The sequence below is a fragment of the Conger conger genome, chromosome 4 (assembly GCF_963514075.1).
Source record: "Conger conger chromosome 4, fConCon1.1, whole genome shotgun sequence".
Taxonomy (NCBI): domain Eukaryota; kingdom Metazoa; phylum Chordata; class Actinopteri; order Anguilliformes; family Congridae; genus Conger; species Conger conger.
In genome coordinates this window covers 38387414-38400920 of record NC_083763.1, presented here as the reverse complement: position 1 = coordinate 38400920, position 13507 = coordinate 38387414, and the positions used below count along the sequence as shown (strand labels likewise).

Below are 13507 nucleotides of genomic sequence, written 5' to 3'. Positions count from 1 at the left end.
AGAATGCGCGTACACGTATGCCCGCATCGAGAAAGCGAGGGAAGGAGACAAAGGAAGAGGGAAAGAGCACGTGCACGTGAGTACACGTATTTTGACTTAAATTGATAATTGTCATTCTTAATACCGTATTTTCCGGACTATAAGGCGCACTTAAAAACCTTTTCTCAAAAACCGACAGTGCGCCTTATAGTCCGGTGCGCCTTATATATGGATCAAATTGTTAATTGGTTGATCCATAGTGGTTGTACACGGCACTCTGTCAAAATGTTTCAGTACGGCTGGTAAACTACAAATGCGCACCGTTTGCAGCATTACGGTAGTCAGGGGGGGTCGCCAAATACCGGTAGGTACTGTGCTTACCCAGTCATACACCACTTGTAAATAAAGACCCCAAAATGGCACCTTTGAAGAGATACGCTTACGACGCAGAGTTCAAACTCAAGGCTATCAGTCACGCAGTAGAACATGGGAATAGAGCAGCGGCGAGAGAATTCAACATTAATGAATCAATTGTACGGAAATGGAGGAAGCAAGAAGAAGACCTGCGCCAAGTAAAGAAGACTAAAAAGAGTTTGCAAGGGCACAAAGCGAGATGGCCACAGTTGGAGGACCAACTCGAACAGTGGGTTGTTGAACAGAGAGCAGCAAGTAGAAGCGTCTCTACAGTCACTGTTCGAATGAAGGCAGCAGCGGTAGCACAGGACATGAACATCAATGACTTTCGAGGCGGTCCTTCTCGGTGCTTTCGTTTTATGAGAAGACGTGATCTCTCCAGCCGCACACGAATTACCGTCTCACAGCAACTGCCAAAAGATTACCAAGAAAAGCTGGCCACTTTCCACGCATACTGCAAAAACAAGATCACTGAAAAGAAGATCCAGCCAGAGCACATCATCAACATGGACGAGGTTCCACTCACCTTTGATATTCCTGTGAACCGCACTGTGGAGAAAAGGGGGGCCAGTACGGTGTCTGTTCGCACCACAGGGAATGAGAAGTCATCCTTTACTGTAGTTCTCGCCTGCCAGGCTAATGGCCAGAAACTTCCACCCATGGTTATTTTCAAGAGGAAGACCTTGCCGAAAGAAAACTTTCCAGCCGGCGTCGTCATCAAAGTTAACCCAAAGGGGTGGATGGATGAGGAGAAGATGAGTGAGTGGCTGCGAGAAATCTACGTCAAGAGACCGGGTGGCTTTTTCCACACAGCTCCGTCCCTGATCTACGACTCCATGCGCGCCTATATCACCGATGCTGTCAAAAAACAAGTGAATCAAACTAATTCGGTGCTTGCCGTCATTCCGGGTGGATTAACTAAAGAACTCCAGCCGCTAGATATTGGCGTCAACAGGGCGTTCAAAGCTAGACTGCGAGCTGCGTGGGAGCATTGGATGACAGAAGGCGAACACACGTTTACAAAGACGGGGAGACAGCGCCGGGCTACTTACGCCACTATCTGCCAATGGATCGTGGATGCCTGGGCTGATATATCAGTTACAACTGTGGTCCGAGCTTTCAGGAAGGCAGGAATAATCACGGAACTGCCAGGCAACAGCAGCGACACTGACTCAGATAATGACGAGATGGAGCCGGGCATGTTGGATGCCGTACTCGCCCAGCTGTTCAATTCGAACACTGAAGAAGATGAATTCGAGGGATTCGTGGACGGGGAATGAACTGAAAAAGTGAGCTTTAATATGCACTGCACATTAACGTTTGAACAACGTTGAGTGACTCATTGTGAAACGTGGCTCTCACCTGAGAACACGGCCACCCCGGCTGCCCTTTCCTCTGCCTTCTCTTTTTCCCACACACCCAGATCCTCTGGCAGAGGAGGTGGCACAGGTCTCCTAATCTCATCCTCATGGAGATCTAGTGTCTTCTCCTCATCCCTCTCCTTCTCCTCTTTTGAATTTCATGCGGTTTCTGTTACTCTGCCGTGCAAACTGTTTATCATTGTTGTTTATCGCCCCCCGGGTCCTCTGGGGAACTTTTTGGATGAGATGGACATCCTCCTCAGCTCCTCACCTGTCAATGACACCCCCCTGATCCTCCTGGGTGACTTCAACCTCAACTCAGAGTCCACCCAGTCTACCTTACTCTCCCTCCTCTCTTCTTTTGACCTTACCCTCACTCTTTCCCCTCCCACCCACAAAGCAGGCAACCTTCTTGACCTCATCTTCACAAGGAGCTGCACAACAACCAACCTCTCTGTAACACCACTCCATATATCTGACCACTCCTTCATCTCTTTCTCTCTTCCACTCTCCTCTAACACCCATCCATCTCTCCCACCATCCACTGTCACCTGTCGACGGAACCTACGCCACCTGTCTTCCTCCACCCTCTCATCTACAATCCTCTCCTCCCTACCATCTGCGGAGTCTTTCTCTCGACTGTCTACCGATGATGCGGCTACAACTCTCATGTCCTCCCTCTCATCTTCCTTTGACTCTCTGTGTCCCCTCACCACCAAACTAGCTCGGGCCTCCCCCCCCAGTCCCTGGCTTTCTGATGCTCTACGAGCTGTCCGAACCGAACTGCGGGCGGCGGAGAGAAAATGGAAAAGGTCCTGTCTCCCCAGTGATATAGCTTCCTTCCATGCCCTCTTATCATCTTTCCATTCCTCTGTCTCTCTAGCTAAATCTTCCTTCTTTCACTCGAAAATTAACGCGGCCGCCTCTAATCCCCGCAAACTGTTTTCAACTTTCTCCTCTCTTCTGGCCCCCCCTCCCCCCCCACCCCCCTCATCACTCACACCTGATGACTTTGTCTCCTTCTTTGAAAAGAAGGTCGATGCTATTCGCAATTCCTTCTCCCAACCCTCCACCCCTGCTGACCCTCCTACCCTCCCCAACTCCCTAACCTCCTTTTCTCCCCTCTCTGACGCCGACACACTGAAACTCCTTACTTCCCACCGCCCAACCACCTGTCCTCTTGACCCCATCCCCTCTCCCCTCCTACAATCTATATCTGAGGACATTCTCCCTTTTCTCTCCTCTCTAATCAACACCTCCCTCTCTTCCGGCACCATGCCCTCTTCCCTGAAGAGGGCCAGAGTCACTCCCCTCCTCAAAAAACCTACTCTCGATCCCTCTGCCCTGCACAACTACCGGCCTGTCTCTCTTCTCCCCTTTCTTGCTAAAACCCTGGAACGGGCGGTCTGCTCCCAACTGTCCACTTATCTTCTCCACAACAATCTCCATGACCCCAACCAGTCTGGCTTCAAGAGTGGCCACTCCACTGAAACCGCCCTGCTCGCGGTCACTGAGGCACTCCACTCTGCTAAAGCAAAATCCCTCTCCTCTGTCCTCATCTTCCTCGACCTGTCGGCCGCCTTCGATACAGTCAACCATGAGATTCTGCTCTCATCGCTGTCTGGGATGGGTGTCACAGGTTCTGCACTCGCTTGGTTTTCCTCCTACCTCTCTGGTCGCTCCTACCAGGTGACTTGGAGGGGCGCACTCTCCGACCCTCAACCCCTACGAACTGGAGTCCCGCAGGGCTCGGTTCTTGGGCCTCTCCTCTTCTCGCTATACACCATGTCTCTTGGTTCTGTTATCTCTTCCCACGGCTTCTCTTATCACTCCTACGCTGATGACACCCAACTCTTCATTTCCTTCCCCCCTGACACCCAAATCACCACACAGATCTCTGCCTGCTTGGCTGATATCTCTGCATGGATGACTTCCCATCACCTGAAGCTCAACCTTGCCAAAACTGAGCTTCTCTACATCCCTGCTAAGTCCTCTCCGTCAATCGACCTCTCACTGACTGTGGAGGACTTTGTAGTTTCCTCCTCCCGTACGGCAAAGAATCTTGGGGTGACTCTTGATAACTGCCTCTCCCTGGCTCCACAAGTATCCTCCACTGCCAGAACCTGCAGGTTCTTTCTGTTTAATATACGCCGCATCCGTCATCTCCTGACGGAGAAAGCCACCCAGCTCCTAGTCCAGGCGCTCGTCATTTCCCGCCTGGATTACTGCAACTCCCTCCTAGCCGGTCTCCCAGCGTGCGCCATCAAGCCCCTCCAGCTGGTCCAGAATGCTGCAGCCCGCTTGATCACCAGTCAGCCCAGGTCGGCTCATGTCACCCCGCTTCTCATCGGCCTCCACTGGCTTCCTATTGCCGCACGCATCCGATTCAAGGCCCTAGTGTTGGCATTTCAGGCTGCTAAGGGGACTGCCCCACATTACATACAATCCCTGATCACTCCCTACTCCCCAGCTAGACCACTCCGGTCTGCCAGCTCTGGTCGCCTTACGATTCCCTCTCTACGGGCACCTGGCGGTCGAGCTGCACGTTCACGCCTGTTTTCCGTTCTGGTTCCTCAGTGGTGGAATGACTTGCCTACCACTGTCAGGACAGCAGAATCCCTCCCCCTATTTCGACGCAGACTCAAAACACACCTCTTCAAACTCTACCTTAGTCCCCCCTCCTGATTTACCCCGCCCCCCCCTTCTGATACCCCTATCCCTGTCTAACCCCCCCCCCCAAAAAAATAAATAAATAAAAATTAAAAAAAAATTGCACTTATGATGACGACTATATGTTTAGAACATCAGTCCAGGTGTATTTTTCTAGTTCTGGATGTGATGCTTTCACTTGTGGTAGAACCTATGCACTTGTAAGTCGCTTTGGATTAAAAGCGTCTGCCAAATGACTAAAATGTAAATGTAAATGTAAAATGAATGCACTAACTAAATAGTTAGTGCAGAAGTAGCTTTACACAGAAGTAAAGCTAATTTTTACTTTTGTCTCCAGATATTTAAGTATTATTAATATGAAACAGAATCTTAACCATAACAGGATAAACTAGCCAGCAAAAATGTGTCTGTACACCGCCACAGCTAGCTAGATGCTAGTTGGCCTGAGTATCAGGTTTAGCTGCATTCACTTAGCTGGTGTAGCAGGGCTGAAATAAATACAAAATATAAGACCACCATTCATCTATACGTATACGTAAATATGCCTACATATATGTGCCCGAGTATTACAGAAGTAAATCAAATGTTATTTCTGACTCCAAATCTTCACGTATTATTAATATGAAACAAAAGCTTAAAACCATAACAGATGCTAGTTGGCCTTAGCGAATGGTTTAGTTGTGTTCCCTTAGCTAGTGTACCTAGGCTGAAAATGACACATTAAAACAGATGAGCTAGGCTAGGAAGGGATAAGTTCAGTATTTTTAGCTACCTTTTTAGTTACCTTTTTAGCATTGCATGGTTAGAAGTAGAAGTATAGAGCTAACTTAAGTGACTTGTACACATGGAGTCTGGTCGCAAGCATCTTAAAATTTGGGCCCATCGAGATTTGAGTGGAATCGGAGGAGAACTAAAACAGGGGAAGCTAAATTTTTATGTTAAAAAATAATTAAAATAACATATTAAATTATTATGTGTTGGACGAAGCCTGTGTTGAAACTCCAGCCCGTCTCCTGGTGAAAAGACTAGCTACATTAGCTAGCTAGCATTTTGCTTTCTAACATTTAACGCTAAGGTAGCTTGGTAAAATTTAAATAACCATCCATTTCTGTGTTCTTTCCATATCGTAATGCTTTGTTGTATAAACAGAATTAGATGTGGAATGCCAAGACTGTTTCATAGTTAGCCTCGTTAGCTAGCTACTCAGGCTAAAAGGTAGTAAAATGTCCTCTACCTGCCCATTAAAAGTACCGTTAAAAAGCAAGCTAATTGTATGGGATAGTGCTATTGACTTATGTTAGCTACATCATACTAACCTCATATAGGGACCAGTAAAGGCCAGCAACACACTAACACTGTTCTTGTAAGTTTTATCACCACTGCTGTGAAGTAGAAAAGTGGATAAAATTTGTTTTCTGTGAGAAATTATGCACACACAGCATTCTACATTCTAAAGCTCCATTTTGTCCCAACCTCTAACTAGCCTGCAAGTTTGAGCCCTGCGCATAAAACGGGTTTTCACCCACTTACGTAAATGAATGATCTGTAGTGTTTTTTGGTTTGCTCTATGATGTTTGTGCTCATTATATAATCCTCGAAAGGATGATGTTTTTCTGCATAACTGTACAACACACACAAATGGATTGGGTACTCTATGGCATTGGGAAAAGGATTCTATTGCCTATAAAATTATGTCAAACAGAACCAGAGGTGCAGGAGAACAGAGGCCATGTCAAAACATTGCTTCGGGCAACAGCATTACTTGGGCACCAGGGTATAGCCTAATGAGCAGGACGACTCTGCCAATAAAGGTAACTTTGAATTAATAGATGTGCTTAATGTGACTGATGAGGGTGAAGTCAAGGAAATATGGCCACTATTCCTCTCCTGAGAGTCAAAACAACATGATTCCTGTGATTGAGGAAAGGATTAAAAATCATTAAGGAGGACCTCAGTGCCAAGTCGTTGGCTACATTAATTTCTGAACAAATAAGCGGTGCAGGGTTGGACATTCAGTTATGTGTTGGCCAATGCTACGATGAGGCGATTGAAGGAAACATAACTATGCTAGACTAGCACCATCTACAGTATATGGAGTAGAATGGTTCAACAACTTACTGCAGAAATCAGTATAAAACAGCGGGGGACGAATTCCACAATTCAGCAGTCATTTTCTTCAGCTCAAACTGTAGGTAGTAAAGAAAGGGCACTGCACCCTAATACCTACAAGAAGATAATTGAACACACCAGCTGGACCCCTCCATTTCACAACCTTAGAATGTCTGGCCTCAAGCCAACCTGTACTTCCCAATCATATCTGTCTGTTCTGGCTCTGTTCTGGATCCACCTCCTCACCTGTTAATGCTCTTGCATTCTTAGTTACTATTTATAAGAGTCTCTGCCAAGTGCAAATAAAAGTAAACGAATGTATAAAGTAAAGATTATTCGACCAAGCCGGGTGGAAAGCAAGCAAGCACCATGTAGTAATTAGAGCACTTCCAATGTTTAACACAAATTAACAATGTCAAATAAAATAGTCATGTTTTGTATTTGGTTGCATATCCATTGCGTACCAGGACATCCTGATGTCTGTGACCTAGCAACATCACCAGAGTCTGGATATCTTGTTTTCAGGTTGTCCTACAGGCAATACTATAACTCAAATACTGCAATACTATTTGCATTTTTCATTTGAATTGCTCTTTGGAAATTGGGGGATGGGACTAGTTTCAGCTGTAAATTATTGAAAAGTATGGAACACATTTGTTAGCTAAATGGCTTTAAGTCATCAAGGGTCTGAAGTATCAAACCAGCCTCAAACAACCGTGCTGCTACTAGATATACAGTAGATATAACTGACTAAGGACTAAGTAAAATATTTTACCCAGATCTGGTGGAAAGCAAGCAGGAGTGGGGTTGACTGGAGGTAGATTTGAGGTTAGGTACAACACCAGCAGTGAGGTCTTACCCTGACTGCACCATCAGTTCCAATGGTGATGAGCTCACCCTCATCCAGAGCAAACTGCTGGATGGAGCCGGCATGACACTGACGTCCCCTCTTTCTGCAAATCTCCACCTTAATTAGGCCCCCTTCCCAAAGCAGCATGTTCCCCCACTCTGAGCCAGACACAACCTGCAGCAAAGCACATGACCACCACCATCATCACCATCAATATAATCATAATCAAAACTACTATCATCATCATTACCCAAAGCCATCACCGTCCTGACCATCAACATCATTATCATTCATTCATTCATTATCCTAACCCGCATATCCTGAACTGGGTTGCAGGGGGGCTGGAGCCTATCCCAGCATACATTGGGCGAAGGCAGCAATACACCCTGGACAGGTTGCCAGTCCATCGCAGGGCACACACACCATTCACTCCCACACTCATACCTACGGGCAATTTAGACTCTCCAATCGGCCTAACCTGCATGTGGGAGGAAACCGGAGTACCCGGAGGAAACCCGCGCGAACACAGGGAGAACATGCAAACTCCACACAGAGAGGCCCCGGCCGACGAGGATTCAAACCAAGGACCTCCTTACTGTGAGGCGGTAGTGCTACCCACTGCACCATCCGTGCCGCCAACATCATTATCATCATCATAAAAAATATGTAATGCTGGTTCTGATCCGTCATGTTTCTGTACAGACATAACATATCCTGCAGAAAAGAGAGACCTTGCCATCAGGAAGCTCCACATAGCCATCAATGTCAGTCAAGGCTGTCTTTCCAAACCGTCCCAGCAGCCCCTGCAACTTGAGTCCTGTGAAAGTTCTGGCCATCTTCCAGAATCTAAAGGGGTTACAGATGATAATTGTGATGTGGGGGTTTGGGAAAGTAAAATAAATTAAAGGATTAACATGGTGGTTGGTCACACTTTCTAGGTTTTTACAGTTCATCCGGAAAGTATTCACAGCGCTTCACTTTTTCCACATTTTGTTATGTTACAGCCTTATTCCAAAATGGAATAAATTCATTTTTTTCCTCAAAATTCTACACACAACACCCTATAATGACAACATGAAAGAAGTTTTTTTGAAATTTTTGCAAATTTATTCAAAATAAAAAACTAAGAAATCACATGTACATAAGTATTCACAGCCTTTGCCATGAAGCTCAAAATTGAGCTCAGGTGCATCCTGTTTCCACTGATCAACCTTGAGAGTTTCTACAGCTTAATTGGAGTCCACCTGTGGTAAATTCAGTTGATTGGACATGATTTGGAAAGGCACACACCTGTCTATATAAGGTCCCACAGTTGACAGTGCATGTCGGAGCACAAACCAAGCATGAAGTCAAAGGAATTGTCTGTAGACCTCCGAGAAAGGATTGTCTCGAGGCACAAGTCTGGGGAAGGGTACAGAAAAGTTTCTGCTGCTTTGAAGGTCCCAATGAGCACAGTGGTCTCCATCATCTGTAAATGGAAGAAGTTTGGAACCACCAGGACTCTTCCAAGAGCTGGCCGCCCGTCTAAACTGAGCAATCGGGGGAGAAGGGCCTTAGTCAGGGAGGTGACCAAGAACCCGATGGTCACTCTGTCAGAGCTCCACAATTCTCTGGCCTGATGAGACAATGATTGAACTCTTTGGCGTGAATGCCAGGCGTCATGTTTGGAGGAAACCAGGCACCGCTCATCACCTGGCCAATACCATCCCTACACCGCGTTCCAAATTATTATGCAAATTGTATTTAAGTGTCATAAAGATTCAATTTTTGGTTTTTCAATTAAACTCATGGATGGTATTGTGTCTCAGGGCTCTTTGGATCACTGAAATCAATCTCAGACACCTGTGATAATTAGTTTGCCAGGTGAGCCCAATTAAAGGAAAAACTACTTAAGAAGGACGTTCCACATTATCAAGCAGACCACCATTTTCAAGTAATATGGGAAAGAAAAAGGATCTCTTTGCTGCCGAAAAGCGTGAAATAGTTCAATGCCTTGGACAAGGTATGAAAACCTTAGATATTTCACGAAAACTTAAGCGTGATCATCGTACTGTTAAGAGATTTGTGGCTGATTCAGAGCACACATGGGTTCGTGCAGATAAAGAGAGCAGCTGCTAAAATGCCATTACAAAGCAGCAAACAGGTATTTGAAGCTGCTGGTGCCTCTGGAGTCCCGCGAACATCAAGGTGTAGGATCCTCCAGAGGCTTGCAGTTATGCATAAACCTTATATTCGGCCACCCCTAACCAATGCTCACAAGCAGAAACGGCTGCAGTGGGCCCAGAAATACATGAAGACTAATTTTCAAGTCTTGTTCACTGATGAGTGCCGTGCAACCCTGGATGGTCCAGATGGATGGAGTAGTGGATGGTTGGTGGACGGCCAACAAGGCTGTGACGTCAGGAGGGAGGTGGCGGAGTCATGTTTTGGGCCGGAATCAAGGGGAGAGAGCTGGTCGGCCCCTTTAGGGTCCCTGAAGGTGTGAAAATGACCACTGAAAAGTAAGTGGAGTTTCTGACTGACCACTTTTTTCCATGGTACAAAAAGAAGAACTGTGCTTTCCATAACAAAATCATCTTCATGCATGACAATGCACCATCTCATGCTGCAAGGAATACCTCTGCATCATTGGCTGCTATGGGCATAAAAGGAGGGAAACTCATGGTGTGGCCCCCATCCTCCCCTGACCTCAACCCTATTGAGAACCTTTGGAGTATCCTCAAGCAAAAGATCTATGAGGGTGGGAGGCAGTTCACATCCAAACAGCAGCTCTGGGAGGCTATTCTGACATCCTGCAAAGAAATTCAAGCAGAAACTCTCCAAAAACTCACACGTTCAATGGATGCAAGAATTGTGAAGCTGCTATCAAATAAGGAGTCCTATGTTAAAATGTAACTTGACCTGTTAAGATGTTTTTGATTGAAATAGCTTTTGATTTCACTAAATATGACCTCCGAATTTGGAACAGTTCATTTTAAGTTTTTTATTTTTGAAAAAAATACTGTTATTATTGGGAGGTTTGTTCAATAACATTTGAATTATACCCTAACAGTTGATGACTTGAAAATTATGCTGACTGTCATTTGCATCGACTATTTAGGAAAATCAGAGAAAAATATCATTTGCATAATAATTTGGAACGCAGTGTACAGTGAAGCATGGTGGTGGCAGCATCATGCTGTGGGGATGTTTTTCAGTGGCAGGAACTGGGAGACTAGTCAGGATTGAGGGAAAGATGAATGCAGCATTGTACAGAGACATCCTGGATGAAAACCTGCTCCAGAGCACTCTTGACCTCAGACTGGGGCGACGGCTCATCTTTCAGCAGGACAACGACCCTAAGCACACAGCCAAGATATCAAAGGAGTGGCTTCAGGACAACTCTGTGAATGTCCTTGAGTGGCCCAGCCAGAGCCCAGACTTGAATACAATTGAACATCTCTGGAGAGATCTGAAAATGGCTGTGCACCGACGCTCCCCATCCAACCTGATGGAGCTTGAGAGGTGCTGCAAAGAGGAATGGGCGAAACTGCCCAAAAATAGGTGTGCCAAGCTTGTGGCATCATATTCAAAAAGACTTGAGGATGTAATTGCTGCCAAAGGTGCATCAACAACGTACTGAGCAAAGGCTGTGAATACTTATGTACATGTGATTTCCTAGTTTTTTATTTTTAATAAATTCGCTAAAATTAAAAAAAAACTTCTTTCATGTTGTCATTATGGGGTGTTGTGTGTAGAATTTTGAGGGAAAAAATGAATTTATTCCATTTTGGAATAAGGCTGTAACATAACAAAATGTGGGAAAAGTGAAGCGCTGTGAATACTTTCCGGATGCACTGTATATGCAATTTGCACAAGAGGGCATTGAAGAAGTACATACATCCATTCTTTAGTTCTGGAGAAGCGTTGTAAACTTATCATCCTATTTTCAACCGGTTGAGAATGTTCTCCTAGTAGTACTTCTCACGATGATAACCACTCCCCTTATCCCTCCCCTATAACTCGTGACCCACAGTTTGCGCAACTGGCCTACAGGAAAGTTGGGGCACATCATAGCTCATGAGACAGTTCTCATTTCCACACCCAGCCAGTGAACTAGTGGGAAATTTTGGCTTAGAATAATAAGTTTTAAAATACATTTAAATGATTGAATAATACAAAAATTATGCACATTTGTTTTATTGTTGCCTAAAGACAACTGGCTAGTTTTGCATTTAGCCACTATGCTACTCCTTTCAGCCGCGGCTTTTGAGAAAATAACCACACTACATTGCGCAGTGAAAAACAGACAACAGGAAACAAACAACAACAAAAAAACTATTGCATGTACCACGGCGTCCTCACTTGCCATTTGCGCCCTTGGTAAAAGCTTAGTTTGCCTATGCCCAGGTCTCTGCCTTGAGCTGTCTGCTCCTCACACCTTATGAAGATACCAACATTCAAGAACCATGCCCAGTAGTTTTTCAGACTCCCTTTTCTTTCTCAGAGAATGAGTTTTTAAGGTTCATGAATCATGAATAAGCAACCTTATAGCTTATCTAAAGTAATAATATCAGACAGTCTTAAAGCAACTGTCATCAGTGTCTTTGATGAGGATTTCCTCTGAGAAAACCTGACTGAAAAACCAAAAAAGGTATAGGCTAAAGCAGCGCTACTCCACTCCACGTCCTGCGGGCTACAGTGTCTGCAGATACATGTGCTTGCTTCTACCGTACACGACACCACCAGATTTCACAAATTATTTTACCTGCTTGGTTCAGAATAATTTGAACCATATTATTAGTTTAACACATTAAAATATAAGTAATTAGAAACCATGGAGGGCCATTGGTTGCTGTGGAGCACTAACTTGATGTGTCCCGAGCCAGAGGTGGTCAGTTGGCCAGGGTTGTATGGTGAGAAGGTGACTCTGTAGACATCCTGGGAGAAGGCTTTGTAGCGAAGCAGAACCTGCTCCTGAATCCAGTCCCACAGGGTCAACATGAAGTCTGGTGCGCAGCCCACACTTGCTAGTAGGGTGCCATCATGGTTAAAATCCACAGAGCTGTAGGCCTTTACTGTACCCCCTATAGATCCAAGCATACACACATCACCAAACACATGTTTATAGGGTACATTCATTTTTTAAATAATTTTTATCATGCATTTTTATGATACTAGAGTACAGGCTCTTAGGTACAAAATATGGTGTCACCAAGATTGATTAAATACTTGGCCGTAATCTTAAATAGAACATTATACCGCAGTACTGAGAATTTTGCATTTGCAGCACAAAATCCACTTTTAGAAAATATATAGGCAGCGCTACTCCACTCCACGTCCTGCAGGCTACAGTGTCTGCAGGTACATGTACTCGCTTCTACCGTACACTACACCACCAGATTTCACAAATTATTTTACCTGCTTGGTTCAGATAGTTAGCTAATTAGTTAAATCAGGTAGTGCAGCACACCGTTGAAGCAAACACCTGCAGATAGGACATTTGAGTAGCACTGGGCTAAAGGATCTGTCAACGTTGAATTCTCAGTTCCTAATAGCGTCCCTCAACATGCCCTTATAAATCATTTTCAAGGCAGCTAAAATATTTTTCATTAAAAAAAATTCACGCTCTCTGCGATTCTGTGTGATATGAATGCGCAAATAGTTTTAGTGGGAAAACCTGGGTTGGTAGAGCAAGTGTATAACCAGTGTTTTGATACCCGTGTTTTGATAATCCATTATTGCATTGTAAAGGATTTTTTGACAGAAAGCCTGGAACTCAAACAGTGGACTCCCTCTTTAAACTGAAGGGATTTCCTTCACAGTGTGAAAAATTGTGTTAAATAAAAGCATATCTACAACTCTGACCAACAGATATAATATATTAGACAACAAAACATAGATGCAATGCAGATAAACTGACAAACAAGAACAGCTTAACCACAAAACTGAAGACTAAACCAACTCCTCAAATTAAGAAGTTAATTAGCTATGTAACAAAAACAGGAACTTTGCAACCATGAATAGGCTGTTTACAACCTTCCAATCGTTTTTACAAGTTTGTATCAACATGCAGTAGCCTACAGGAAACAACTGCCTGCCATCTAGCCAAAGAAATACACACAGCCATGCATCTCAGAAAATA

At 44.8% G+C, this 13507-nt stretch overlaps 1 protein-coding gene across 1 annotated transcript in view; it reads right to left on the bottom strand.

Annotated features, from left to right (window-relative positions):
- LOC133127234 (cilia- and flagella-associated protein 44) overlaps nt 1-13507 on the bottom strand; it is a 192887-nt gene that overhangs the window by 144149 nt on the left and 35231 nt on the right. The window contains exons 5-7 of the mRNA XM_061239961.1: nt 12233-12449; nt 8115-8229; nt 7393-7557 (exon numbers count right to left, since the gene is read on the bottom strand). Coding sequence (XP_061095945.1) covers nt 7393-7557; nt 8115-8229; nt 12233-12449 — 497 coding nt within the window. The remainder of the gene's footprint in view (nt 1-7392; nt 7558-8114; nt 8230-12232; nt 12450-13507) is intronic.